The sequence below is a fragment of the Nyctibius grandis genome, chromosome 17 (assembly GCF_013368605.1).
Source record: "Nyctibius grandis isolate bNycGra1 chromosome 17, bNycGra1.pri, whole genome shotgun sequence".
Classification (NCBI taxonomy): Eukaryota; Metazoa; Chordata; class Aves; order Nyctibiiformes; family Nyctibiidae; genus Nyctibius; species Nyctibius grandis.
This window is the reverse complement of record NC_090674.1, coordinates 9,153,229-9,180,951: the sequence shown is the minus strand read 5'-3', so window position 1 is coordinate 9,180,951 and position 27,723 is coordinate 9,153,229. Positions and strand designations below refer to the sequence as shown.

Here is a 27,723-nt window from a genome sequence, read left to right as displayed (position 1 = left end):
AGGGACTTCTAGGAGATCCCCCAGCCCACCCCCTGCCCAAGCAGGGTCACCCAGAGCACGTCGCACAGGGTCAGGCCAGGCGGGTTTGAATATCTCCAGAGAAGGAGACTCCCCCCCTCCCTGGGCAGCCTGTGCCCGGGCTCTGCCACCCTCACAGCAAAGAAGTTTTTCCTCATTTTCACATGGAACTTCCCGTGTTTCAGTCTGTGCCCGTTGCCCCTTGTCCTGGCGCTGGGCACCACTGAGGAGAGTCTGGCCCCATCCCCTTGACACCCGGCCCTCAAGGAGAAGGTGGCCCAGCTCCAAGCCAGCAAGTGGGACCGTGAAGAGCTGGAGGATCTGCGCCTGCTCTTCCCGGAGGTGGGTGGGAACCCAGGGGGGCTGGTGGGGGGTGACGCCCACCTTCAGCATCCTCTGGAGACCCCTGTCTTCATCAACCCATACACCGGAGACCCCCACCTCCTCCATCCCATGCTGCGGAGACCCCCGCCTTCATCACCCTGTACACTGGAGACCCCCACCTTCCTCACCCCACACAGTGGACACACCCCCCCCACCTTCACCATCCCATGCACCAGAGACCCCCACCTTCACCATCCCGTGCTGTGGAGACACCCACCTCCTCCATCCCATGCTCCGGAGACCCCCATCTTCATCACCCTTACACCCCCTTTCACTGCTTCCCCCACCCACAGACCCCCACCCCTGCAGGTGCACCCCACAGATCCCCCCCAATTCACACCATGCACAGAGGGGGGTCACAACCTTTACTGCCGGGCGCCCTCACGCCTTCATGCTGGAGCCCCTCTGCCACGAGGACAGGCTGAGAGCTGGGGCTGTTCAGCCTGGAGAAGGTTCCGGGGAGACCTTCTAGCACCTGAAGGGGCTACAGGAAAGCAGGAGAGGGGCTTTTGCCAAGGGCATGGAGTGATGGGACGAGGGGGAACGGTTTTAAACTGAAAGAGGGGAGATTGAGATGAGATCTGAGGAAGAAATTCTTTGCTGTGAGGGTGGTGAGACCCTGGCCCAGGTTGCCCAGAGAAGCTGTGGCTGCCCCCTCCCTGGCAGTGTTCAAGGCCAGGTTGGATGGGGCTTGGAGCAACCTGGTCTGGTGGAAGGTGTCCCTGCCCGTGGCAGGTGGTGGGACTGGGTGGTCTTTAAGGTCCCTTCCACCCAAACCAGTCTGTGATTCTACGTCGCGTATCCCCCGTCCTCCTCGCTGCTCTCCTGGGAGATGCCGGAGTCCCTGGGGGCACAGATGAGGCACGTGCGGCCCACCTCCCTCCAGCACACCCGGCAGTACCGGGTCTCGCAGGTGGGCTCGGGGCAGAGCTGATCCTGAGGGGTCTCGGGCACCCCGCACACCACGCAGCTCCGGCGCATCCAGCGGCGCAGGCGCGGACAGCGCTGGCAGCAAGACTCCAGCAGCGACGCCACCTGCGGTGGGGTTGGGGTCGTGAAGATGACGGTGACCCCCCCACCCCGGCAGCCCAGCGGGGTCCCGGCCCCACGTCCCCGTCCCCGCTCTCACCAGTCCCGGGTGCTGCAGCGCCTGCCGGGCAATGCGCTTCTGCTGCCGGCGCACGAAGTGCTGCCGCTGCCGCAGCAGCCTGTTGTAGAAGTAAAGCACGCGGCTCTTCTCCCGCTGCGCCGGCAAAGACCGTGAGGGGTGACCAAAGCCACTGACCACCCCCCCAAACCCGCCCCCGGGAGCCCAGCCGGGCTGTGCCGGGCTTTCGGCTGACGCCACCACTCACCTTGGGGAAGTAGAAGGCGGCGATGGCGCGGCGCAGGCGGTACGTGTAGACCTGGGCCAGGCAGAGCAGCGCCAGCACAACCAGGGGCACGCAGGTGTCCACGTACTGCTCCGACCTCATGGCGCGGGGCCGCGGCAGGCAGGCTGGGGACAGAACGGCACCGCTGGGTCACCGAACCACCCCAGAACGGCTGGGGTGGGAAGGGACCTCTGGGGATCCCCCAGCCCACCCCCTGCCCAAGCAGGGTCACCCAGAGCACGTCGCACAGGGTCAGGCCAGGCGGGTTTGAATATCTCCAGAGAAGGAGACTCCCCCCTCCCTGGGCAGCCTGTGCCCGGGCTCTGGCACCCTCACAGCACACAAGTTTTTCCTCACATTCACATGGAACTTCCCGTGTTTCAGTCTGTGCCCGTTGCCCCTTGTCCTGGCGCTGGGCACCACTGAGAAGAGTCTGGCCCCATCCCCTTGACACCCGCCCCGAAGGTATTTGTGAGCATTGAGAAGATCCCAGCTCAGTCTGCTCTTCTCCAGCTGAACAGCCCCAGCTCCCTCAGCCTCTCCTCGTAGCAGAGATGCTCCAGCCCTCTGACCATCTCCGTACCCCTCTGCTGGACTCTCTTCAGTAGCTCCTGGCCTTTCTTGAACTGAGGGGCCCAGAACTGGACTTTTGCCAAGGGCATGGAGTGACAGGACGAGGGGGAACGGTTTTAAACTGAAAGAGGGGAGATTGAGATGAGATCTGAGGAAGAAATTCTTTGCTGTGAGGGTGGTGAGACCGTGGCCCAGGTTGCCCAGAGAAGCTGTGGCTGCCCCCTCCCTGGCAGTGTTCCAAGGCCAGGTTGGATGGGGCTTGGAGCAACCTGGGCTGGTGGAAGGTGTCCCTGCCCGTGGCAGTGGGGTGGGAACTGGGTGGGCTTTAAGGTCCCTCCCAACCCAAACCAGTCTGTGATTCTGTGATTCTAAGTCCCCCTGGGGCAGGGGCGGCCAGGAGCTGGGGGGGGTCCCATCCCCTGTGGGGGAGCTCACCAAAGTTGGACGTCTGCGTTTGGGTGTCTGAGGAGGTGTTGAGGGCTCCGATGGTGCTTCGCAGGAGCCGAGCCATCAGGGAATTGCCCGACACGTGCACGGCCAAGTGGTGGCTGCCTGTGGGATGGGAGCACATGAAGGGTGTTGGGGGGCCACCCTTGGGGCCGTGGGGCTGGGGGCTGCCCCCCGCCTTGGTGCCGTGGGGCTGGGAGTGCTCACTGTGGAAGGAGTACTGCACGAAGGAGTGCTGCTGGATGATGCTGAGCATGGTGGAGAGCGTGCGGTCCAGGCCGCAGGCGAGGAGGAGGAAGAGCAGCGGCGGGATGCACCCCAGCAGCTCCACCACCTGCGGGGAGCGGAGTCTGACACAGCCTGTCGCCCCCCCCAGTGCCTGTGCCCCCCCCCAGCCCCCTGGCAGCCCCTCACCATGTTCTGCATCTCCTGTGGCTGCACGGTCAAGCGGAACGGGAAGATGACGTCCGAGAGCTCAGCGCGGCACAGGGGCAGCAGCGTCCGCTTGTGCTGGGGGACGGGGAGTGGGGTGGCTCAGCGTAGGCCCCCCAGGACACCCAGTAGGGGTGGGGGTCCCACCCTCCGCCCCTTCTCGCTCCCCCCCCCCCACCTGCTTTCTGCGTCGAGCATCGATCTGGCGGAAGTAGGTGGTGATGTAGAGGTTGTCAAAGCGGATGTCCCGGCAGTAGCTCTTGGTGTAGGAGAACGCCCTGGGGAGATGCGGGGGTCCAGGGGGGAACAAGGGACCGGCTGCACCCCCCCAGGACCCCCCCATTGTCTTTGTGCCCCCTAGACCTCCTGGGGGAGGCCCCCACCCCTCCGTGCGCTGCAGCTGGCACAGCGGTGCCCCCCCCAACCACCCCCCCACACACCTCCAGGACTCACGAGATGAAGACGAGGATGAAGGTGAAGGAGAGCAGCAGGCGGAAGAAGGTGAAGGCCCGGTCCAGGCGGGCGCTGTGCTGCCGCAGGTGGGAGGTCACCTCCTCCATCACCTGCTCCACCGGCATGTCGATGCCCACCAGCATCTCTTGGTGCTCCTCCTAGGGTGGAGAGGCCGTGGGACCGGGCAGGATGCGGCCCTCACCCTGGTCCCGGGCGGAGGGGACAGGCACCCACCTGGACCACAACGCTGGCGCTGAACTCCTGGCTGAGGCTGCCAACGGAGTCGTTCACCTTGTCGTACATCTGCCCGAAGTTGCTGTCCACGGGGATCCTGTCCCTGCACCAGGTCTTCATCACTGCGGGGACAGAGCGGGGACGGTGCCGGGACAGAGCCAGGACCCTGGGCATCGCCCCGGCACAGGCTGTGGCTGCTGTCCCAGGGGCTGCGGGGAACAGAGCTGGAGCCACCCCACCGAGGGATGACGGGGTGGGGGTCCCACACATCACCCACCCTTGACAATGTTGCAGAGGAACTTGAACTTCATGGGAATGCACAGGAGGTGGTTGATGATCGGCACGTACACCTTCTGCATGCAAAGTTTGTGCTTGGCGTCGAACCAGTCCCGGCAGCGCTTCATGCCCAGCTGGATCACGTCTGGGGGGGAGCAGGACCCCTCAGCTGCCCATGTACCCCCCCCAGACCCCCGGCCCAGACACCACCTGGGCTGTCCTGCAATGGCAGCCCCGTTCCCCACCCCACTCACAGTCACAGCGCAGCCTGGTCTTCATCTCGTACTTCTCCTGGGTGCTGAGGTGCTTCTGGGGCTCCACGCTCCGGCGTTCCCGTAGGTTGTACCCCTCCTCGCTGGCCACCTGATCGTTCAGCTCCACGAAGGCGCGCGAGATGTTCTGCATCTCCTCTCTCAGCGTGTCCCCGCCCCGCTGCCGGGGTCAGACACACACACAGAGGCTCAGCCCCGCTCCCCCCCTCCCCAGACCCCCCCACTGCCCACCCCGGCCCCTCGCCTCACCGCCATGTCCTCCATCACCCGGCGCATGGGGGCCATCGACACCCTCCAGAGCTCGCGGCTGTGGTTGACCTGCAGCTGGGCCACGCAGCCCAGCGAGCGCGTCACCTCCTCCAGGTTGTGCCAGGTGTTGGTCACGGGCCCTGGGACCGGCACGGGGTGGCTCAGACCCTGCCAGCCCTCAGGACTCCCCATCGGGGAGGGGACGGGGATGCGGGGGGACTTTACCCGAGTAGATGGAGGCGAGGACGATAGAGAGGACGTAGACGCGACCCTCCTTGCCCAGGAATTTGGGGGCCAAGAGCATGGTGGCACAGCGAAAGTGGGGGGACGTGGCCCAGCCCAAGGCAGTCACCCCTGCAGGGAGTGGAAAGCTGTCCCCACGGTCCCACAGAGACCCCCCCCAGGGGTCCCGATGACCCCCATCACCCCCGGCCCCTCCCGGCCCCATCCTCACCTGACACCCAGCAGGTGACCTGCACCTTGTGCGTCTCCGTGATGTTCATGGGGACGATGAGGAGATGGCAGAGCGCTGAAACACCCAAAATGTGTCTGAACCCCCGATGCCACCAACCCCCCCACCGTGCCTGGCACCAGGGTCCACTCACCGAGACCGAGGAGGATCCCAACGCCGGCTCCCAGGAGGAACTTACTGCAGCGGTACTGGTCCGGCTGGCTCCAGAGGAACCGACTACACGCGGCAGGCAGCAGCAAGCCCACCACTTGCTTGAGGGCTGGGTGGGGAGGGAAGGGTCAGCCCTGCCCTCTGCCACTGCCCCACGGGCAGCCCTGGCTGGGGGGGCGGGCTGGGAGGGGAATCTCACTGGTGTTGGGTGGTTTCTGCCTCCTTTGTGCCTCTGTCCCATTGGAGTGCTTGCGCCTGCGGGCCATCACTGACCCCATGGCTCTGTATCTCCTCCTGGTGACAGCGGGATGGTCCCCTCGAACACACAACGGTGGGATGATCCCTTGGAACCCACAATGGCAGGATAATCCCTTGGAACCCACCACGGTGGGATGCTTCCCTGGGACCCACCACAGTGGGATGTTTCCCTGGCACCCACAATGACACAGTGATCCCCTGGAAACCACTCCGGTGGGACGCTCCCCTGGAACCGGCGCATTGTGAGCTCATTCCACCTGCCACATCCCCGTGTCCGGGCCCTGAGAGAGCACCAGGAACCTGGGAGAGCCCAACATGGGGCTGGTCTCACAGCAGGGCAAAGCCCAGCAGGGGCTGAGCGGCCAGGGGAAGAACCCGACACTGCAGTCCCATGGAAAGTGGAGCCGGCAGAAGCGCCGGCCAGAGAAGGCGAGCAAGGCGCGGGAACTGGCCCGTAGCGCCGGCGGCTTCATGCTGGGCATGACCCTGGCCAGCACATATGGTGGCCTGTCGCTGCTGGTGCAGGGGCACAACATCTTGTTCTGCCTGGTCACCACCATCAGCCTGGGCGCAGGGCTGGGGCTGGGCATGGCCTTCTCCAGCAATATGCGCTTCACCGTGCTGCTGTCGCTGCCCCACTTATTCACCAGTAAGGAGCCTCCAGTCCCACCACCAGCACCTGGGGAGGGTGCTGAGTCCTCGCTGAGCCCCAGGACCCCACTGTCTCCGCAGGGGAGGGGAAGATGCTGATGCTGCTGCTGGCGCTGGGCATGGCCGTGCAGGGTCCCTGCACCAACATCCTGCACAACTTCTCCCGCACCGCCGAGTCGCTGTCGTGCGGCGCCGAGCTCGCGCTCAACCAAACGGCCGAGAGGCTGCACCGCGCCAAGGAGCCGCTGCTGGGTGAGACGGGGGGGGAGCGGGGGGATGCGGTGGGATGGGGAGGGTCCCTCCCTGGGGAAGCCCCAGCGGCGCTGGCCGGCCCCAGGCTGCCATGGCCCCTCGGGGGACGCTCAGGGGTCCCTCTCTCCGCAGACATGCTGGCCAAGATCAAGGACATCTCCCAGAAAGCCAAGGTGCTGGGCGACCACGTCCACAAGTTCTTCCGCTCCGTCATGGACTCCGTGAGCTACGTCGGTGAGAGAGAGGATCCCCGAGGGTCTCCCCGCCTCCAGCACCCCCATCCCACTCTGTCCCTGTCCCCATCACCCTCTGCCTGTGCCCCCAACGCCACCTCCCTGCCCACAGCCCGAGCCCTGCGCACCGTCTGGGAGTGGTTGGCCAACATCGGCCGGGTCTGCAACCAGGAGCTGGGGACGCCGTACCGCCGCTGCGTGCGCCTCTTCGACCAGGCCAAGGACAAGTGCGAGCGCACCATCCCCTTCCTCTACTTCCTCTGCTACATCATCACCGCCTTCAAGCCCCTCTGCGGGCTGGCGAGCTGTACGTGGGTCCCTGCCCCTCTGCAGCGGGGACGGGGGGAAGTGGCGGGGTGGACCCCTGCCCACCGCAGGGACCCCACCCTGGCAGAGATCCCCCTTCTCTGCAGATGCCCTCGTCTTCTGCATCGTCCCAGAGTACATCCAGTCCTTCCTCAGAAGGAGAGTCGTAGCCCGTGAGTATCCTGGTGCCATGGAGGTGGTCCCTCCCTGCCCCCCCTTCTGCCCTGACCCCAGCATCGTGCGGCCCCTTGTCACCCCCCTCCGCAGCTCTCGAGAACTCTCTGGATCGCGTCCGCCAGGAATTCGAGTTCAACATCTCGGCCGTTCACCGCTTCGACGTCAGCCTCAACGCCAGCAAGAGCCTCGGGGAGGTGGCCCTGGACATCATGGAGGGCGTGCGCCTGCACATGAACCCCACCCGCCACTTCCTGGGGCTCTTCACCCACATCTCCTTCTTCGCCATCATCTACATTTACATCCAGTAAGTGGGTTGGGGTCCCGCTCCGACCCCTCCATGGGGACGGGAACCCAGCGAGCTGATGCCCAGCATCCCCTGCTGTGTCCCCAAGGGCGCTGCGGTACCGTCACCGGTACCTAAAGGACGACACCTTCGACAACATTTACATCACGCGGCGTTTCGTGGAGCTGGACCTGCGGCGGGCGGAGATGGGCAAACCCACCGTGCTGCCCCTGACGTTCTGGGAGGGTTACCGCTACATCCACCCAGGTCAGCCCCGCGCCGGGGGACATCCGGGGAGCCGAGGGGTCCCGGCACGGCACGGCCTCATAGTACTCTTGTGCTGGCCCAGGCGTGCTGTGGCTGTCACGGCCCGAGCGGCGCCGGTACGGGCTGCAGCTGGTGGGGGTCCTACGCCACGTGCTGCTGGGGCTCAGCATCATCCTGGCCGACTACAGCCTCTTCTGGCTGCTTGACCTGATCCAGAATCAGCTGCGAGGGGAGATCGTCGCCAGGGGTGAGTTGCACCCACCGTGCCGGGGCAGCAACCACAGTGCCGGGGCAGCACCCACTGTGCTGGGGCAGCACCCACTGCCCACTGTGCCAGGGCAGCACCCTTGGGTGTTGGGGGCTTTGGGGTGGTGGGTGCCCTGTTCCCTGGGACTGAGCCACTCGCCCCGCAGCGCCGGCGGTGACGGGCATCAGCGTTACCGGGACGGGCTACGCCAGCGAGATCTACCGGGATATGGTGTCTGCCTTCGATGTGCTGCAACAGGGCAACATCTCGGTGCTCTCCCAGCGCTGCCTCCTCCAGCCCGTGGAGCCCGACTATGGCATCTACATCACCATGGGTGAGCACGGGGTGCTGCACCCTCAGCGTGCTGGCTGGGGTGGGGGTACGGGGGGGGGTTTCGCCCTTATGTGACTTGTCCTGTTCCTGCCAGGTATCCTCTATGGCACCTGCCTCTTCATCGCCGTCTTCGGTGGCCACGTGGCACGCCTGCGCCGGTTGGTATGTGCCACCTACTACCCGAACCGCGAGCTGGTAAGACCCCCCCCCAAAACCATCTCCCCGCACCCCCTCAACAACCGCCCACCCTCACCCCCGTCCCCACCGCGCCAGGAGCGCATCACCTTCCTCCACAGCACCATCCTGGCGCGGCGAGCGGGGCTGGCACAAGCCCTGAGCCAAGCTGCCACGCGGAGCACAGCCGACGCCAGGCAAGGCGATCTCCTCCTCTACCTCACCTCCAAGTAAGCTCCTTTGAGATGCATCCATGGCGTTGGAGTTATCCCGATGCCGTAAGCGCCTTGCTGGGCATCACCAAATGGCAATGCCATCCCTGGGGGCTCTGCGGCATAGGTCCCCCTTGCTGTGGACCCCCCGGGGATGGCATTGCCCCATGGAGCACCATCTCCTTGCAGGTTCCCTCTCTTTGGCAAGATAACTCGCCTCTTGGGCATCCGACGTAAACGGTGCCTGGCTTGTGGGATGGCAGAGCAGCCGGATTTCACCGCGTGCCTCACGCCCGATTGCAAAGGTAGAAACTCCTCCTTTATTTGGGATACACCCCCTCCCCCAAAATCTCCGCCCCCCTCACAGCCTTGTTTTCCCCAGGGCTCTATTGCAACGAGTGCTACCAAACCCTGAACAACATTTGCTCCGTTTGCATGAGTCCCTTGATTTACTGGGACATCGGGGATCAGGAAATGTGAGTAGGGGGGTGCCGGGAGGCCAGGGAGGATGCAGCGGGTTTGGGAGTGTGCAACACCCCCCCCTCAGGTTGGATCGATGGGCCGAGGCCACTGTGTGAGGGTCAACAAGGCCAAGTGTCGGGTCCTGCACTTGGGGCACAACAACCCCACGCACCGCTACAGGCTGGGGGAAGAGTGGCAGGAAAAGGGCCTGGGGGTGTTGGTCGATGGTGGCTGGATATGAGCCAGCAGTGTGCCCAGGTGGTCAAGAAGGCCACCAGCATCCTGGCTCGTGTCAGCACTAGTGTGGCCAGCAGGACTAGGGCAGGGATCGTCCCCCTGGACTCGGCACTGGTGAGGCCGCACCTCGAATCCTGGCGTCAGTTTTGGGCCCCTCACAACAAGAAAGACCTTGAGGTGCTGGAGCGAGTCCAGAGAAGGGCAACGGGGCTGGGGAAGGGTCTGGAGCACAAGTGTGATGGGGAGCGGCTGAGGGACCTGGCGGGGTTTAGCCTGGAGAAAAGGAGGCTGAGGGGAGACCTTCTCGCTCTCTACAACTACCTGAAAGGAGGGTGTGGGGAGGTGGGGGTCAGGCTGTTTTCCCAAGTGATATGATGAGAGGAAACAGCCCCAAGTTGCCCCAGGGGAGGTTTAGGTTGGAGATCAGGAACAATTTCTTCCCTGAAAGGGTTGTCAAGCACTGGCACAGGCTGCCCAGGGCAGTGGTGGAGTCCCCATCCCTGGGGGGATTTAAAAGCCATGTAGATGTGGTGCTGAGGGCCATGGGTTAGTGGTGGCCTTGGCAGAGCTGGGTTAACGGTTGGACTCGATGATCTTAAAGGTCCTTCCCAACCAAAACCATTCTGTGATATGTGATTCTAACCCACCCCCTCCCTGCCCCTACATCCCTACAGGGATTCCAGCGACGAGGAGACAGTGGAGCTGTGGTTGGGCGCCATGCGGACGCTACGGGGACAGGAGCGAGGACGGTTGTTGCGGCAACGTATCCGGGAGGTAGTGAAGGGCCAGGGGGGCGGCCGGAGGTTGCCCCCCGAGTTGGTGAACCGGCTGCGAGCTCAGCTGAAGGAAGAGGCGAGCGGGGCGAGTGATGGGGGCAGCAGCGGGATGGATGACGAGGACAGCTCGCTCTCCAGGTAGGCAATGGGGTTGGCGATGTCGCCGGCACCCCTCGGCACTGGGGGTGCCGGTTCCCAACACCGCTTTCCCCCTTGTGCCCCTCAGCCTGGATTTCAGCTACCAGGAGCAGCTCGAGAGCAGCGACAGCGAGCTGGAGGAGGTGGTGACCCTGCAGCCACCCAGCAGAGAGACCAGGGCCCAGTGACAGCAGGACAGTGGCACATGGCGGCGAGGACATGGCTCCGGGGATGTGGCTGGAGCCCAAGCAGCGCTGGGGGAAGCTGGGAGCTGCCGGAAGGGGTTGGTAAATCACAGAATCACAGACTGGTTTGTGTTGGAAGGGACCTTAAAGACCAGCCAGAGTCCCCTGTCACTGATGCTACCAAACTGGGACGCCAGCCAGTGTCCTCCGACACACAGACCCCAACCCCAGGGATGCCGCCAGGGTCCCCTGGCACCGTTGCTACCAAGGCTGGAAGAACCAGCATCACGGCCCTTCCCCGGGGAGGGGGGAGCTGGGGTTTTTTTTTTTTAGTTTTCAAATCAATCCTGCTTCAAAAACAAATGAACAAAGAAAAAAAAAAGTAAAAGAAAATAGAACCACCAGGGAAAAACAGGTCGAAAGGTTTTTATTAATGTAAAAATAATTTTAAAAAGACAAAAATCCCTTTTTTCACGCCAGCTGTCCTGACCGTGTCCCTGTGCCTGAGGGTGTCCCCCAGGGCCCCGGGGCTGGGCTGAGCCCGGCAACTGGGCTGGGGGGGCTCGGCCAGGGACCCCAGACCCGCCCGGCTGTGGGGGTGCTGGGTCCATCCCACGGGGGCCCAGCAGAGGTGGCTGCGGGGGATTTGGCGAGGGCAGACTGGGCCCCGCTGCCCCCCTGGGAACAGGAGACAAAGGGGAGCAGGGTTATGGGCAGCTGTGCCGTGTCCGAGGCCAGAGCCCAGGGCCCCCCGCCCACGGGGCCAAGCTCAGGTACACCCCGAGAGCCCAGAGCCAAAGGCTGCCCACCCCCCAGAGCCCCCCAAGCTCCCGCAGCCCTTGGTCCCCTTGTTTGAGCAGCCGATCCAGGGGATCAGCAAACACCCTCCTGGCTCCTCCTGGCCCTGCAGGCATGGCAGGCCCTGCAGCCTCCTGGCCTCCTGACATGGCAGCCAGGCAGTTTTGTCTCTGGCGACGGCATTCGCAGCTCCAGGCCTGCTGGGCCAGACCCATCGGCCCTCGCCTGCCTTTCAGGAGCTGCAGCTCCAGGTGGCATTTGAAAACCATCTCGCAGTGCAAAATGCTGGGCTTTGCCCCAAAATGTCCCTCCGCCCTCCCCTGCTCCCACCCGCCAGCTCCAGAGAGAACGGGAGGACCGGGAGCCGTGGCCCTGCCTAACGCCGAGCGTGGCTGTGGGGCTCTGTGCTCACCCCAAGGGTTTCGGGCCCTCAGGGGCGGACCAGCACCCGCTAGTTTTCCCCGTCACCCTAAACACAGCCCTTTGCTGAGCATTAAACACTGGGAGAGCACCGAGCCAAGGAGCTGCTCTGGCTGTGCCTGTGCCAGGTCCTTTGTGCCTTTGACACAGTCTCCCACAGCATTCTCCTGGAGAAGCTGGCAGCTCATGGCTTGGACAAGAGCACTGTTTGCTGGGTAAAAAAACTATCTGCACAGCTGAGCCCAGAGAGTGGGAGTGAATGGAGTTAAATGCAGTTGGCGGCCGGTGACCAGTGGTGTCCCCCAGGGCTCGGTCTTGGGGCCAGTTCTGTTTAATATCTTTATTGACGATCACGACAAGGGGATCGAGTGCACCCTCAGTCTGTTCGCAGATGACACCAAGATGGGTGGGAGTGTTGATCCACTTGAGGGCAGGAGGCTCTGCAGAGGGGTCTGGACAGGCTGGATCGATGGGCCGAGGCCACTGTGTGAGGGTCAACAAGGCCAAGTGTTGGGTCCTGCCCTTGGGGCACAACAACCCCACGCACCGCTACAGGCTGGGGGAAGAGTGGCTGGAAAAGGACCTGGGGGTGTTGGTCAATGGCGGCTGAATATGAGCCAGCAGTGTGCCCAGGTGGCCAAGAAGGCCACCAGCAGCCTGGCTTGTGTCAGCACTAGTGTGGCCAGCGGGACTAGGGCAGGGATCATCCCCCTGTGCTCGGCACTGGTGAGGCCGCACCTCGAATCCTGGGTGCAGTTTTGGGCCCCTCACGACAAGAAAGACCTTGAGGTGCTGGAGCGAGTCCAGAGAAGGGCAACGGAGCTGGTGAAGGGTCTGGAGCACAAGTGTGATGGGGAGCGGCTGAGGGACCTGGAGGGGTTTAGCCTGGAGAAAAGGAGGCTGAGGGGAGACCTTCTCGCTCTCTGCAACTGCCTGAAAGGAGGGGGTGGTGAGGTGGGGATTGGTCTCTTCTCCTGGGCAACTAGCAACAGAATGAGAGGAAACGGCCTCAAGCTTCGCCAGGGGAGATTCAGGCTGGATCTTAGGAAGAATTTCTTCACTGAAAGAGTCTTTAGGCATTGGAACAGGCTGCCCAGGGCAGTGGTGGAGTCACCATCCCTGGAGGTGTTCAAAATACGTCTAGATATGGCGCTTCAGGACATGGTTTAGCGGGCATGGCGGCATTGGGTCGATGATTGGACTTGATGATCTTTTGTCTTTTCCAACCCTAACAATTCTATGGTTCTCCCAGCGGGATGCGCAGGGAAGACGAGTGCTGAGCAAATCTCTGCAGAGGCCCCGGGGCGGGCGGTGGCTGCAGGCTCTGCCTTTCCTTCAGGCTTTTGTGGCAAAGGAAGGGATCAAGGGCTCAGCCCGGCCACGCAGCCAGTGAAGACGGGACCCAAAGGGACAGGACACCCCCAGCATCTCTGCCCAGCACCGCCAAGCCATGGGCCATGCGCCGCGGCAGGAGGGCTGGGAGCCCCGGGGCAGCTGGGGACGCAGCTGCCTCCTGTCCCGGTCCAGGATCCCGGGCCAGGGCACCACATGGGCACCGGCTGGGATAGCCAGGGGGAACGGGGTGAGCGCTGTCCCCAAAGCCACCACCGGCCCCATCGCACTCACTTCCCTCTCCTGCCCTGCTGCAGGGGTGCTGGGGGGTGTAGGGACACCCTCCCCACCTGGCAGTGCCCCTGTGCTGCTGCTTTCCTCTCCCTGGATTTATATACCCTTGGATACATTTGTATATTGCAGTTATATATTAAAAACAAAAAAAGGAGGGGGAAAAGCAGGCAGGTGCTCCCTCAGATAGGAGGAGGCCTTCTGGTGCCAGCGCCACCCCCCCGGGGACTCAAACCACCTCCTGGGCCAGGACTCCCTGGCCCCCAGAGCACCGTTATGGGCGTGCAGGCTCTATGTGCAGGGAGCCAAGGTGGAGGAGCAGGGGTTCAGCCAAGCCCCCGCAGAGGCTCCAGCAGTGCCCCCGGCCGCTCCACGGTGACGGTGGAGCCTCTCCGACAGAGCCGGAACCTCGGTCAGCTCTGCGCCGGCCTCAGGGAGCAGGTGGCCCAGCTCCAAGCCAGCAAGTGGGACCGTGCAGAGCTGGAGAATCTGCGCCTGCTCTTCCTGGAGGGAGGTGGGAGCTCGGGGGGGCTGGTGGGGATGACCTCACTTTCAGCATCCATGCTCGGGAGACCCCCACCTTCATCATCCCATGCACCAGAGACCCCCACCTCCTCCATCCCACGCTGCGGAGACCCCCGCCTTCATCACCCTGTACACTGGAGACCCCCACCTTCCTCACCCCACACAGTGGAGACCCCAATCTTCATCATCCCATGCACCAGAGACCCCCACCTCCTCCATCCTGTGCTTCAGAGACTCCCACCTTCATCTCCCCATACAGTGGAGACCCCCACCTTCACCATCCCGTGCTGTGGGGACCCCCACCTTCATCACCCTTACACCCCCTTTCACCTCTATTATTTATTAACTTTAATCTTGTTACTGACTCACAGCATTTCAGTAGGGGCTGGATGGCTTTTAATTTTTTTTTTTTCAAGTTTTTCTCATTGCTTGTGATTTCATACCAAACTACTCACATTTTTTGCTCTGGACTCCCCAGTAAGAGACATGGACAGACTGGAGAGCATCCAGCAAAGGGCCACAAGGCAACGGCAGCTTGTCTTAGGGGCAACTTTTGGGCCAGTGCTCGCTCAGATGGACCAAGAACCACGTTTCATTCCTCTGCCTCCCAGTGGCAAAGGAGCCCATGCTTCAGCCAAGGGGCTCTGTTCTGCTGCGAGGATAAAGCCGCTCCCTTTTTTATTCGGTTCTCATTTTAATTTCTCTCTCTGGAGTTTTTTACTCTCAGACAAGGGACATTATATCTTAATTGGGATGTTATTTGGTTTCCCTTAAGTAGGTTTGATTGAATTCCAAATCACGTGTCTGACACAACTCTGGTCTAATAGAGGGGTAAGTGCACTGCCACAGCGAGATGCAGTAACGACGCTGATGAAACCGCATCTCCTGTCTACGCAGGACCCCGTCTCAACACAGAATCACAGAATCCCTGACTGGTTTGGGTTGGAAGGGACCTTAAAGACCATTCAGTTCCAACCCCCCCGCCATGGGCAGGGACACCTTCCACCAGACCAGGTTGCTCCAAGCCCCATCCAACCTGGCCTTGAACGCTGCCAGGGAGGGGGCAGCCACAGCTTCTCTGGGCAGCCTGGGCCAGGCTCTCACCACCCTCACAGCAAAGAATTTCTTCCCAATATCTCATCTCAATCTCCCCTCTTTCAGTTTAAAACCGTTCCCCCTTGTCCTGTCACTCCATGCCCTTGGCAAAAGCCCCTCCAGGCACTGGAAGGTGCTAGAAGGTCTCCCCAGAGCCTTCTCTTCTCCAGGCTGAACAGCCCCAGCTCTCCCAGCCTGTCTCCAGAGCAGAGGGGCTCCAGCCCTCGCATCATCTCCGTGGCCTCCTCTGGACTCGCTCCACCAGCTCCGTGTCCTTCTGCTGTTGGGGCCCCAGAGCTGGACGCAGCACTGCAGGGGGGTCTCAGGAGAGCAGAGCAGAGGGGCAGAATCCCCTCCCTCGCCCTGCTGGCCACGCTGCTGGGGATGCAGCCCAGGACACGGTTGGCTTTCTGGGCTGCCAGCGCACGTTGGCTCGTGTTGAGCTTCTCGTCACCCATCACCCGCAAGTCCTTCTCCTCAGGGCTGCTCTCACTCCAGGTACTGGGGGTTTATATGCTGGGAATAGGCACAAAATCTGTGGATTTAATGGTTTACTACCGACCTGCCCTCATACACGACCACGGTTACCCAGCCTCCGACTACCAGTGTCTGTGCTGCTGCTCCTGTCTCTCCTGCCATCATCCCTCCTGCCCAGGAGAACCATCAGCATCAAATTATATCCTCGGAAAAACACCCTCAGCCATCAGGCAAGTGGATAATGGAGAGAGACGGGGCAACAACCCCCGTAAAAGAGTCAGAACACGACGGCAGCGGCTGAGACGAAGAGGCAGGAAAAGCAAATCGAAGCTGAACGGCAAAGAAAACCCCACAAGGCATCGATAGGAAAAGATTTTTTTCCATTTAATACTAGACTCTCTCAGGATTGAGATGCAGGCTTTTTATGCAATTACATCCAATGTTAAAATTGGTAATACATAATTTACAAAGATTAAACATCAAAACAATGATCTATTTAGATATGCTTTGTAAAAAGGAAATATATTAGCAGCATTTATTTTCAGCAATCACACAGCCTACACCCATGCAGACTAAAGAGTTCATATCTATTTGCAATAATGTAGTGCTTCCTGGTCTTAAAACAGCGATCCTGGTGACACACCGGTCTTCTCGTTATTATAAAATAACCGAAAAAATAAAAAAAGTCATTAATTTCTACACCAGTAAGAAAAAACAATTCTTTGCACTTACCTAACATTTGATTGTCTAAAAAACATTTTGTTTAGTCTTTCAACAAAAGAAAGATAAAATGACAGAGCTAGTGTCTCGCTTCTGTACGCACTTTTATTTTTTTTAAAAACTTTTTTTTTTAGTGTTTAACACCATTTGAGACGACAATTTCTTGTTTTAAACTAAATGAGACAACTCAAAGATTTTGGACATGCGATATTCCTACTACACGCACGAGTATTTTATACTCAGGGTTCCTGGTACTGTACAGTGCTTCTCTACAGTAAGAAAATATTCCAAACTATTTTCTTATTTCTTTTTTTTTTTTTTAATAAAATATTTTTTCTCAAAGGGTTTTTTTTCCTTTCTTCTTTTTTTTTTTTTTTTTTCTCCTTTTCTTTTTTTAAATCAACACATAAAAGTTAATGGAATGAGTCATGTTCCACTAAGAGTAAAATAATTATAATAATAACAAGAATGTACATTAGGACAAGCTTGGTCCATTAAAAAGGAACATGTAACTACTGTATTGCTTTACATCCACGCAGCAGATATATATACAACTTGGCACATTAAAAACTGGTTTTCTTCGAAGAACACCTAAAACAGGACTGTATATGCATATGTACGTCCGAAAGACCAAAAAAAAAAGCAAAAGCCATTTGCAAGGGGCAGCGGACGCCGACCACCCCCTCCCTCTGCCACAGCCCGGCCTCGGGGACCGGGAAGGTCGCGGGGTTCGTTAAGGGCGATCAAGAAATCATCTCTGGGGGCAGAGGGAGAAGGCGGCGCCACGCTGCCTCTTCATTTCAGAGACGGACATTTTTAAGCTGTACAACCAGAACACGAGAATAGTGTTAGCAGTTGATATATTCTACAGTTCACAACAAATACTCGCTCCGAATACTGCTTGACGGTTCATGTAGTGAAGGTTTCTTTTTTTTTTTTTCAATTTTTTGTCCTTTTTTTTTTTTTTACTTTTAACAGATTTTAATTCGCACGACACACTAGACACACGAGAACCACAGCTTATCAAAAAAACCAACAGCAATGGTGTTTGTCAGGATTTGACTCGCTTTTATGAAATCTCTCTGCAGGAAAAAAGTGAAAACAAACACACAAAAAAATATATCACACCCCGCTCCCTCCCCCCCGCTCCGACGCAGAACAAGTGCCTCAACCAGCCAAACTCCTGCTTTGCTCCAAGGTGACTGCGGAAGCTTCTCCTCGTCACAGACCAAAGGTACAACCGTGAACCTTGCGCACGTTTGGGTACGTTTCTCAGCTTCTCGGAACTTGTGCAAATCAGAGGCCGCAACTTTAGGGCAGCCTTTAATTTTTAAGCCACTGGGCCTTCACCCTCCCATCTGGATTTCGTTCACTGGCGTGGGCCGTGGCGGTGCCAACAGTATCTTGTACAATCACAGGTTAATTGGTGAACACGGGGAATAATCTCACCACAGGAAGTCAGTCCTTATCCTTCAACCTCCCCATTTTTATTTTTTTTTTTTTAATTTTTCCTCTGAGTGGGAATATCAAGCAAAAATAAATTAAATTTGACCATCCTGGACAATAACCACGAGGTTTTTCTCAGTACCTAACATCAATACAAGGCACGCCCAACAACACACACACCATAAGAGCACTGCAGAGCAGGGCAGGGCAACCTGCCAACCCAGACATCTAAGTGCTAACTGTATATTTGTCAGTTTGCTGCTGCCCTCTTTTCCTTGGCTGGCGCAGAGGAGGTTGGGCTCCTGCCCTCAGTCCTCAGCAGACCTTATAGCACGCTCCAGACCACAGCTTCCTCTCGTAGCGTCACTTCCTGAAGCTGCTCTCCGGGATGGTGAGAGTGCGTCGCCTCAGTTTTCTTCCTGATCCTTCCTCCAGCAAGTAAGTGACATCAATAGCTGCAACAGACATAGGATCACAGACTGGTTTGGGTTGGAAGGGACCTCAAAGCCCATCCAGTTCCAACCCCCCTGCCACAGGCAGGGACACCTTCCACCAGCCCAGGTTGCTCCAAGCCCCATCCAACCACAGGCTTTTGGTAAAGAAGGTGACAGGAGTAACAGTTTCCTATTTCCCGGATGTTTCCATCCATAGTGGAATCCAAAACTGCACTGGACGAGGTGCTGAGCAACCTGATTTAAGTTTGAAGTTAGCCCTGCTTCGAGTCATGTTTGGACCAGATGACCTCCAAAGATCCTTCCAACCCAAAATATTCTCAGTCCATGATTTACAGAATCACAGATAGTTTGGGTTGGAAAGGACCTTAAAGACCATCCAGTTCCCACCCCACTGCCACGGGCAGGGACACCTTCCACCAGCCCAGGTTGCTCCAAGCCCCATCCAACCTGGCCTTGAACACTGCCAGGGAGGGGGCAGCCACAGCTTCTCTGGGCAACCTGGGCCACGGTCTCACCACCCTCACAGCCAAGAATTTCTTCCTCAGATCTCATCTCAATCTCCCCTCTTTCAGTTTAAAACCGTTCCCCCTTGTCCTATCACTCCATGCCCTTGGCAAAAGTCCAGTTCTGGGCCTTCCAGTTCAAGAAAGGCCAGGAGCTACTGAAGAGAGTCCAGCGGAGGGTACGGAGATGGTCAGAGGGCTGGAGCATCTCTGCTACGAGGAGAGGCTGAGGGAGCTGGGGCTGTTCAGCTGGAGAAGAGCAGACTGAGGGGGGATCTTCTCAATGCTCACAAATACCTTCGGGGCGGGTGTCAAGGGGATGGGCCAGACTCTTCTCAGTGGTGCCCAGCGCCAGGACAAGGGGCAACGGGCACAGACTGAAACACGGGAAGTTCCATGTGAATGTGAGGAAAAACTTGTTTGCTGTGAGGGTGCCAGAGCCCGGGCACAGGCTGCCCAGGGAGGGGGGGAGTCTCCTTCTCTGGAGATATTCAAACCCGCCTGGACTGACCCTGTGCAACGTGCTCTGGGTGACCCTGCTTGGGCAGGGGGTGGGCTGGGGGATCCCCAGAGGTCCCTTCCCACCCCAACTGTTCTGGGATTCTGTGATTATTTTGCATTAACTCCCAGAACACGAAAGAGACTGGACAGAGCTCATCTCTAGGCTTTAAATTAAAAACACAGACACACTTAACCAGTGCTTCCTCTGCACCCTCATTCTCCAGCTTAGACAATACCTACAGAAGTTCCACAGAACCCAGTGGAAAGCTCATTAAAGGTCAAAAGAGACTTCACAAATTCTCTTCAGTCTTTCTCTGCACATCTGTTAAGTTTCTCGGTTGTAAACATGGAATGATGAGGGGGGGAGTTTGTCTTCAGAAAGTTTTTGTGGTTACTAAAAATGTTATACAGAACACTGTGTCAGTTGTAGGATATTTCAGGAGGAATTAGTGGAAACTGCTACCGTTGCAAAAGAAAACACTACTGCAAAGAGAACTAATTATATTAATAAGGTCTACTAGGAATACGTTCAGATAAAAGCATTCATTTTATCACCACAGTCTGCAGTGAGCTAAAACCAACCCTGTAGAAGAAATGCTACAGTTAGCATAAAATCTCACCATTTTTCCCTGGGATTTTCTCTAAGAGGTTTAGCAGGATTTGATTAAGTCTCTCTCTCTGCATATGCCGCCTTTCCTCCGGAGTGCACAGCTGCCTTGTGTCAGAATTGCTTTCTTCCACCTTTTTATCAGTTTCAGAGGTCTCATTAGAGGCTGCCTCTTTTTCTGGCTCCTCTACGCCAGGCATCTCACTTGAAGGTTGATCTTGGGTTCCTAATACATCCTCGATAAGTGGAAGAGAATCTTCTTCTTGGTTTAAGTCTTTCATCTGTTGTTTTGAGCGATCTGTTTTCCAGGACGATCTAGCAGGAAAAGAAGAGTTTAATTACCATAATTTTTCAGACACTCACCTGGAAAGGCCAATTACTAGTGAGTCAAGGACTTCTCAGTAGGTGGGAGGCTTTCTAGAGCCTCAGTCATTTGACTTCATACATGCATTCAAACCCACAGGAGCCTACGTTCCTATAACCTTCCTTGCACAACGTCAAACGCGGCCTTTTAAAACAAATTGCTTTATTTCCATTTGTAAAGGTTTTTATTACAGAATCACAGAATCAATGAGGTTGGAAGAGCCCTCTGGGATCATCGAGTCCAACCATCACCCTGACACCACCATGTCAACTAGACCAGGGCACTAAGGGCCATGTCCAGGCTTTTCTTAAACACATCCAGAGATGGTGACTCCACCACCTCCCTGGGCAGCCCCTTCCAGTGTCTAATGACCCTTGCTGAGAAGAAATGCTTCCTGATGTCCAACCTGAACCTCCCCTGGCGAAGCTTGAGGCTGTGTCCTCTTGTCCTGTCGCTGGTTGCCTGGGAGAAGAGGCCGACTCCCACCCCACTACAACCTCCCTTCAGGTAGTTGTAGACTGCACTAAGGTCACCTCTGAGCATCTTCCAAAATAGTTGAGCTCAGCACTTACTGATGTTGTTCTGCAACAGTCACGGCTCTTGATGGGTATTTTTAAAGTCTCTAAGAGAACTGAGAGAGTGCTTGGCCCTGGCTCTTACTACAACGCAAACACGGGCTGTCTGTTCAGGGATTTGACCTCCCTCAGTGCAGGAAGGCTGGATGCTCTCGTCCTGGGCTCTGCCCTCTCCCATATTCAGCTGCTTCTGCTAACTTGCAAAATGGCTTCTGTACTCCTCCTTACGTACATCATTAAGGAACACTAAGGCTGCTTCTATATTCTATTCCTCCTCCACTTGTTCCCTTTTATCTCTTTGAAAGTTTAGAGGATGCTTTAAATAATTCAAATTTATTATTCCCACAGCACCCAGGGGAAATGGGTAGGAAGAAGAGTGGACACTTGACAAACAAACAGGATTACCTCATCTCTTCTCAACGAACAATCTAGTAGGTAAGACTCACCTGCCTCCATTTCTCTTGTAGTTGTCTGGCACATAATGAGGCTATAACAACAATAAAGATTACGGTTAAAATCAAATAAAATTCACAGTGGAAGAAAGTGTTGGTCTATGTAATATTCTGGAAGTACCAATACAGGACTCGCCTGCCTGACACTTTGAAATGCCAGCGCATGGCTGGAGTATCTCACACATCAGATGAATTCAAAGGAGAAGGCAGAATAATAGAATCACAGAATGGGTTTGGTTGGGAAGGACCTTTAAGATCATCGAGTCCAACCGTTAACCCAGCACTGCCAAGGCCACCACTAACCCATGGCCCTCAGCACCACATCTACACGGCTTTTAAATCCCCCCAGGGATGGGGACTCCACCACTGCCCTGGGCAGCCTGTGCCAGGGCTTGACAGCCCTTTTGGGGGAAGAAATTTTTCCTGATCTCCAATCTAAACCTCCCCTGGGGCAACTTGAGGCTGTTTCGCTTGTTACCTGGGAGAAGAGACCAACCCCCACCTCACCACACCCTCCTTTCAGGCAGTTGCAGAGAGCGAGAAGGTCTCCCCTCAGCCTCCTTTTCTCTAGGCTAAACCCCCCCAGGTCCCTCAGCCGCTCCCCATCACACTTGTGCTCCAGACCCTTCACCAGCCCCGTTGCCCTTCTCTGGACTCGCTCCAGCACCTCAAGGTCTTTCTTGTCGTGAGGGGCCCAAAACTGCACCCAGGATTCGAGGAGAGGCCTCACCAGTGCCGAGTCCAGGGGGACGATCCCTGCCCTAGTCCTGCTGGCCACACTAGTGCTGACACAAGCCAGGATGCTGGTGGCCTTCTTGGCCACCTGGGCACACTGCTGGCTCATATTCAGCCACCATCGACCAACACCCCCAGGTCCTTTTCCAGCCACTCTTCCCCAGCCTGTAGCGGTGCGTGGGGTTGTTGTGCCCCAAGTGCAGGACCCGACACTTGGCCTTGTTGAACCTCACACAGTGTCCTCAGCCCAGTGATCCAGCCTGTCTGATGCACTATCATGTACTAAGGATAAATTAGAGCCAGACTTATGATCTGATTCTTCATATCTACTAAATAAATTTCAAGCCATAGACCATCATGATAAAAATCATCTTTGCTCTCTGCACAGCAGAAGTTTGGAACCATCTCTGAACTTACTACAAGAATCTCTCTGCTTCCAGGAAGAAAAGCTCTTACTTGCAAAAGATCTGCCAGATCTGAGACCTCTGCACTCAGAGACAAAATAGTGCTGGGTGGGAGGATGTGGACAATGAGGAGTTGCTACTTCCATGGAATAGGGGAAAATGAGACAGTGAAACAAACAGATATTCAGATGGAGGATGTTAAGGGAAACTGTACTTCATGATTTTGCTGCCTGTCTGCTGTTTTTTTTTGAGAAAACATCCATTTTCAGTGATAATTATGTAAAAGTAAGCAGTGTGTCATTTGATAGAGCAGGAAAATGGAAATAGGAAAATACTGCTTTTCTGTGTTGGGAATCACTACTCAAAGGTACTGCTGAAAACCCATTTTTTAAGCAACTTCATTAATTACACCAAAGAAAGCCTGACATGGGCTAACAAACTCCCACTGGACTACGTGTTGTGCGATTCTCTGAAACATATAAAATTACTTTACAGTTGCAGAATTGCGACCAAAAAGTGAATTTTAAGATTTCCTTCACTCAGGAGTGGCTTAAATGAAATTAGCTTCTAGATTTTAGTCTGAAACCATAATTTCCAAACTTATACATCCAATTTACACAACCATTCAGTTCAACATCTGTTTGCCTTTGAACTGCGTATTCTCTGTCTACAGTTAATTTTTCTTTCCATGTTTTCTCTCTAGCCAACTTTTCATCCAGACTGTGTATGCTTTATGTGTCAGCTTCCTTTGGTTTACCGAGCTTCATTCATAAACAGAGAGCCAAGGGCTTTCCAAAAATATATCCAGTCTTCTAGTAAAAAGTAAGGAAGAGAAACACTTACTGAAAAGTCTCTCTTGGGCGTGAGTTTCTTGGGGAAGTGGTCAAAGGCGTAGGGCTTGGTGCAGACAGGATAGCGATTGCGGTGGATCTTGTAGAAGAGATGAGCTGATTTATCAAGGCGGTAATCACAAATATATACATCCTGCTCCTTCACACCTTTTGGCCTCCCTGCAGTTTCGAAACAAATAGGAAAAACCATTAATGAGATTGAAGAGGAAACACATGGTACACCAGAACAAGCCATACACCGTGTCAGAGAAGTATGAGGCTGTCAGAGCTGTTCAGTGGGATGACAGCATTCTTATTTGTCCTCCTTGATTCAGAATCATAATAGTGGACACATCACTAGTTCAGTTTAAGAGGAAAACCTGTATATTCTAATCAGATAGTACCCAAACTTTTAAAAAAACTATTATCAACTGCCATCGCTTTCTCTTCTGTGCCCACCACAATCCCACCCTGCTGCTCTCTCTTCGCTGCCCCAGTGCTTGCCCAGCCTGTAAACATTGGCTACTGCCTTTTTTACAGCAGTACCTATTTTAGCACACTTCCCAAGTTATTAGAAAGGTGTATTCTATTTAATTTCTCATCCCGTTAAGTCTCCTTACCTTTGCAGTAGGTGTACAGGTCAAGAACACAGCACGTTCCCACCACAGCCTCTAAGGGGATAATTTCATACAACGGCACCCGGAAGAGCTCGTTGTGATAAAACTTCCGAGAAGGGGAATGATGTGTTTCATGTGGACGGAAATAATGATGACCAAATGCAAACCGCTCCTCTCTGAAGGTGGAAAGGTAAGAGAAAATGGAAGGAAAAAAACAAAGACTGTTTCTATAAGCCCTTAATGCAACTTAAGCCTTACTTCTATAAGCCTTAATTACAACTTAACACCCTCCACTTTATTTTGAATTATCTACCTTGCACTTTTGCAACGACTGTGATGAAAAGCGAAGTCACATGAATATTACACATTATTTATCCCCGTCAGTAAGTGGAAACACTCCCAGTGTGATTTTTATGAACACGGCAGACTTACAGCGCTGCTATCTATGGAGCATAGGCATTAAATCACGTTACAGGGGCTTAGCAAGGCAGTGATCGTTAGCTGAGCCAGCTCGGCTCTCAGGGTGTATTCTCAGCCTATTCCAACAGGGAGGAAAGTGCATCAGCTTCTATCTCTTAGCCCTTGCTTAAACCTCCAACCTTACACGTTTTGACTTCGCAGTCGTGGAGCACAAGCAGAGACAAGCGGGAAATCATCAAGCCTTTGTCACCGAACCGTGTTCAGCCCTGTGTTTTTAAGCTATGACAAGACTTCCACAAAATTACTGTGGTTTGACAGACAGGGATAGGGCAAGTCTCAAATTCAAAAGATGCCTTGAACATACTTCTCATTTTTCCAGAGTTTTTCAATGCGGAAAATATCGAGTTTCTCCCTGTTGATGTGGGACAGCAGCCGGTAGGACTGCCGGACAGGGTGTCCATCTGGAGTTCTACGGCTGTCTCGCATCAGGTAAACACAATCACCTGGCAATAGGCACAAAATACACACCCGTAAAGAACGTTTCGTGAGTGCAGCACACCGAAAATAGAGGAGTAAATGGTTTCATTAAAACTTAACGTGACAGAGCTACCTGATGCTGAATTGTGGAGAGCGATGCAAAACCAATGCAGAATCCACCAAAGGAGGAAAGGTTACCTTGATCATTGTCACAAAAGTTTTATAGCAAGAACTAAACCCAGACTGAAAATAATAATGTGTAATGAATCAAGATAAATTATGACAGACTGCAGCATACGTAATAAAGTATGTTTTGATTAGGAAAACGTGTAGAAATTAGTGATAGCTGCAATATTTAAAGAATAAATCTTGAAGATTTAAGAGAGAAGATACTTAGATTATTATTAAGGAAATAAATCACTGATCGAGAAGCCCCAAGCCTTTGATTATTCCAGCAGAACTCAAATAAGACACATAGCTCAGCAAAGGTAAAAAGAACTCCAAAAGGGCTGAATGAAATTAGGCCTGGCAACTAAAAAAGTCTTTCCTAGTGCAGCCTGAACTTCTATTTATTCATTTCGTCCCAAGAGTGAATTAACTCTTTAATTTCTCTGCTCTGATCTGTGAAACGGCATTAAAAGTACCCCCTCTCCACCCCCCAGACTTGAGTGCCATTCTTACTTGTATACTGCACCTTTTTTGTGACAATGACTATCATTTGAGAGGGAAAAAGCCTTAATCAATCATGTTCACAAAGAACCTGAAGAGTCTCAGAGAGAGCATTTGGGAAACTCAAAGTATTACTGAAAATATCGTTGGCTTTAGTATATAGTATTTAAAAATAATTTCCCTCTTTTCTGTTATTTATTGCACAACGAACAAAAACTTGGGAGGTCCCAAGTCATAAAAACTTAAAGAAAAAATAAAAACATAAAAGGAAAAAAATAAAAACATAAAAGAAAAGTGTTTTTCTTAAGAAAAACTACCCTGGGTAAATCAAAGGTCATACAGCATAAAATTCTAGTTTTTGGGAATAAATACTTCTGATTGTTTAAATATGCTGCCTGCTGACTTCAGTGTTTGTTCCCTAATTTCTACACCGTTGCACTTCCCTACACCGCTCGTGATTTCACAGATCTTTATCATATCACCCTCAAATCACCTGCGTAGACTCTGCTCACAGCAAAGATGTTTCGTATCTGATTATCCTTGTCATCGTGCTTGTTTTTACAAGTAGAAAGATACACTTTTTGAGATGGGGTGGCAAGAACAGTACACAGCACGCAAGAGACAGACACACCGTAAAATGACTTATTCTATTTTGTTCGTAATAATTCCTAACATTCAGTTTGCCTTTTTCATTCATTTCTCTGATGTATCCATTAAATTGCAATGACTCCAGGATTTGTTTTCCCCAAGAACACACCTATTTTTGTGTATGTGCAGTTATGCCTATTTTCCTTCCATGTACGTTACTGTTATTTAATTAACGAGCAGGTTCAGTCTCTGTTACTTCCACAGCTAAGTAAAAAGATGCTGGGGAACCACCAAGCACCGTGTGGCCCCAGGTTCATGAACACCTCAGTTTTGTTCTCCCTTAGCTTACAGCCAAGTTTAGGATGAAAGTTAACGACGTGTCGTTATATTTTCATACACATAATCTCATTTTTCAATCTTGTGTAAGTTTAAAAGATGCTCCTAAGGACTCCTTATACGTAAAAATCGCTTTAAGGTTTTATGTTGTCACCTGTCACTGTGACAGTGGAGTACGACGTTAAAAACATCCTGATTTAAAACAGGGATGACACGGGCCATATGGGCACTGACGTCTGCCTACAACCACGGAGCGAGCGTTTAAACCTTCCAGTATACCAGGATCGCTATTAAACAAATAGAAGCAGTAGCTGTAGGAAGGAGAGTGAGTTTTATTCCAGCTTGATTAAGTTAAAAATGGACTGAAGACAGAATGATATCGGCTTGCACGTAAGCTAGCAGAGAGCAAGCTCTTCAAGGATTCAGCGTGTATTTGCTCGTGATCAGCCTGTACTCACCCACTGTACCAGCTCTCCTTACTACCTGAACTAAAGCTGGCATAACATCATCTTCATCTTACTAAGTTAAGGATTACTTTTAAGGAACCCACCTCTCTGATTTCTTTAAAAGATTCATAGAGAAAAAAAAGGTACACGCTGAGAGCAGCTGCTGGCCCCAAGCAGAATGTAAATAAAACCACTTATTTTTGGCTGTTATTTCAAATTAGCTCCTTTCAACTCTTCTTTCCTACCTCTTCAGTGAGAATAATGCAACTAGTACTCATTGTACCTAAGTAAAAAAGGAGTACTCAGGAAGAAATGCACACGGATACTCTCTTGCCCTAAGGATCGGGAAGCTGGATTTCAATTCGAGTTTATCCAGACATTACTAACTACTGAAATAGCTACCCCTCTGCCTCGAAAAATGAGTTTATAGTTCTGTGTTTTCAAGGAAGAAATGCTGCTGCTATTGCTGGTGCATCAGAGATAATGATACACGACGGTTTCTGGCTACGTGGGTTTTCCAAGATCCATTTTGACGTCTGTTTATCACCTGAGGCAGAATTCCTTGGTCACTCTGCAGGATGTCACGGACCAATTGATAAGATTTATTTGTGTTATCTCCTGGTTTTATGTGCTAGGTAATTTTTGAAGAGGAAGCACGTCTGTAGTATATAACTCACCTACCTCAAGTAGAATTGTCAAGAAATTAAAAAAAAAATCCTCCGATCAGAGACTGAAGAACCCTCGCTTATTTAGAGGGATTTGTTCACAGTCAAGCGTGTGCACTCACACAGTTGGAAGCTTTTCAGCCTTGTTCCTCAAAACCATGAGTTCTCAAGCTTGGAACTGGAAGACAAACTAATTTAACGTACAGACACAGCTCCCCAGCAGTGAGGGTGGACCAACTTACACAGGAAGGCAATGGTCTCAAAATTGCACTTGTAGTCTTTATTGCAAGATCAGCTTCTTTTCTAATACACAACACGTGCCTCAGAACTTTTGGTGGAGAACTTGAGACTCCACGGATTTCTCCCTTATTTTTATCTCCCTTATGAGGAGAGGCTGAGGGAGCTGGGTCTCTAGCTTGGAGGAGACTGAGGGGTGACCTCATTAATGTTT

General features: G+C 54.3%; 4 protein-coding genes across 5 annotated transcripts in view; 2 read left to right on the top strand and 2 right to left on the bottom strand.

Annotated features, from left to right (window-relative positions):
* Positions 1-27,723, top strand: part of DAP3 (death associated protein 3) — a 173,903-nt gene that overhangs the window by 67,319 nt on the left and 78,861 nt on the right. The window lies entirely within an intron of this gene.
* On the top strand, positions 65-10,837 carry DCST2 (DC-STAMP domain containing 2). Of its 2 annotated transcripts, XM_068414714.1 has the most exons (15): positions 65-360; positions 6,324-6,494; positions 6,627-6,728; positions 6,840-7,034; positions 7,141-7,206; positions 7,301-7,514; positions 7,603-7,760; positions 7,843-8,007; positions 8,174-8,341; positions 8,435-8,535; positions 8,614-8,744; positions 8,916-9,031; positions 9,109-9,202; positions 10,100-10,339; positions 10,428-10,837. In XM_068414714.1, the coding sequence occupies exons 2-15, from the start codon at positions 6,335-6,337 to the stop codon at positions 10,525-10,527; spliced, it is 2,010 nt and encodes a 669-aa protein (XP_068270815.1). In that variant the 5' UTR covers positions 65-360; positions 6,324-6,334; the 3' UTR covers positions 10,528-10,837. The 2 variants fall into 2 exon arrangements, with proteins under 2 accessions (XP_068270815.1, XP_068270816.1); XM_068414715.1 differs by lacking the exon at positions 65-360 and having other exon boundaries at positions 6,248-6,494.
* DCST1 (DC-STAMP domain containing 1) lies at positions 745-5,599 on the bottom strand. Its single transcript, XM_068415115.1, has 16 exons — positions 5,533-5,599; positions 5,317-5,442; positions 5,166-5,240; positions 4,937-5,065; positions 4,712-4,851; positions 4,445-4,622; positions 4,192-4,335; positions 3,915-4,036; positions 3,681-3,838; positions 3,406-3,505; positions 3,210-3,305; positions 3,003-3,129; positions 2,784-2,900; positions 1,758-1,900; positions 1,532-1,645; positions 745-1,437 (listed from the first exon to the last, which is right to left on the bottom strand). Exons 1-16 carry the CDS (start codon positions 5,597-5,599, stop codon positions 1,192-1,194), a joined length of 2,082 nt encoding a protein of 693 aa, XP_068271216.1. The 3' UTR covers positions 745-1,191.
* Positions 15,826-27,723, bottom strand: part of ASH1L (ASH1 like histone lysine methyltransferase) — a 75,210-nt gene continuing 63,312 nt past the window's right edge. Inside the window, exons 23-28 of the mRNA XM_068415024.1 lie at positions 24,456-24,594; positions 23,675-23,847; positions 23,068-23,234; positions 21,080-21,120; positions 19,708-20,009; positions 15,826-18,083 (exon numbers count right to left, since the gene is read on the bottom strand). Of these exons, the coding sequence (XP_068271125.1) occupies positions 17,992-18,083; positions 19,708-20,009; positions 21,080-21,120; positions 23,068-23,234; positions 23,675-23,847; positions 24,456-24,594 (914 nt within the window). The 3' untranslated portion in view covers positions 15,826-17,991. The remainder of the gene's footprint in view (positions 18,084-19,707; positions 20,010-21,079; positions 21,121-23,067; positions 23,235-23,674; positions 23,848-24,455; positions 24,595-27,723) is intronic.

Coding starts and splice junctions, on each gene's coding strand:
- DCST1 (XM_068415115.1), bottom strand. CDS start 5,599: ATGGCCCGCAGGCGCAAGCACTCCAATGGGACAGAGGCACAAAGGAGG. Junction 4,336..4,444: donor GACCAGGCTGCGCTGTGACT/GTGAGTGGGGTG, acceptor GCTCCCCCCCAG/ACGTGATCCAGCTGGGCATG. Junction 3,306..3,405: donor ATGCTCGACGCAGAAAGCAG/GTGGGGGGGGGG, acceptor CCCGTCCCCCAG/CACAAGCGGACGCTGCTGCC.
- DCST2 (XM_068414714.1), top strand. CDS start 6,335: ATGCTGATGCTGCTGCTGGCGCTGGGCATGGCCGTGCAGGGTCCCTGC. Junction 7,207..7,300: donor CAGAAGGAGAGTCGTAGCCC/GTGAGTATCCTG, acceptor CCCCCTCCGCAG/CTCTCGAGAACTCTCTGGAT. Junction 8,745..8,915: donor CTCCTCTACCTCACCTCCAA/GTAAGCTCCTTT, acceptor ATCTCCTTGCAG/GTTCCCTCTCTTTGGCAAGA.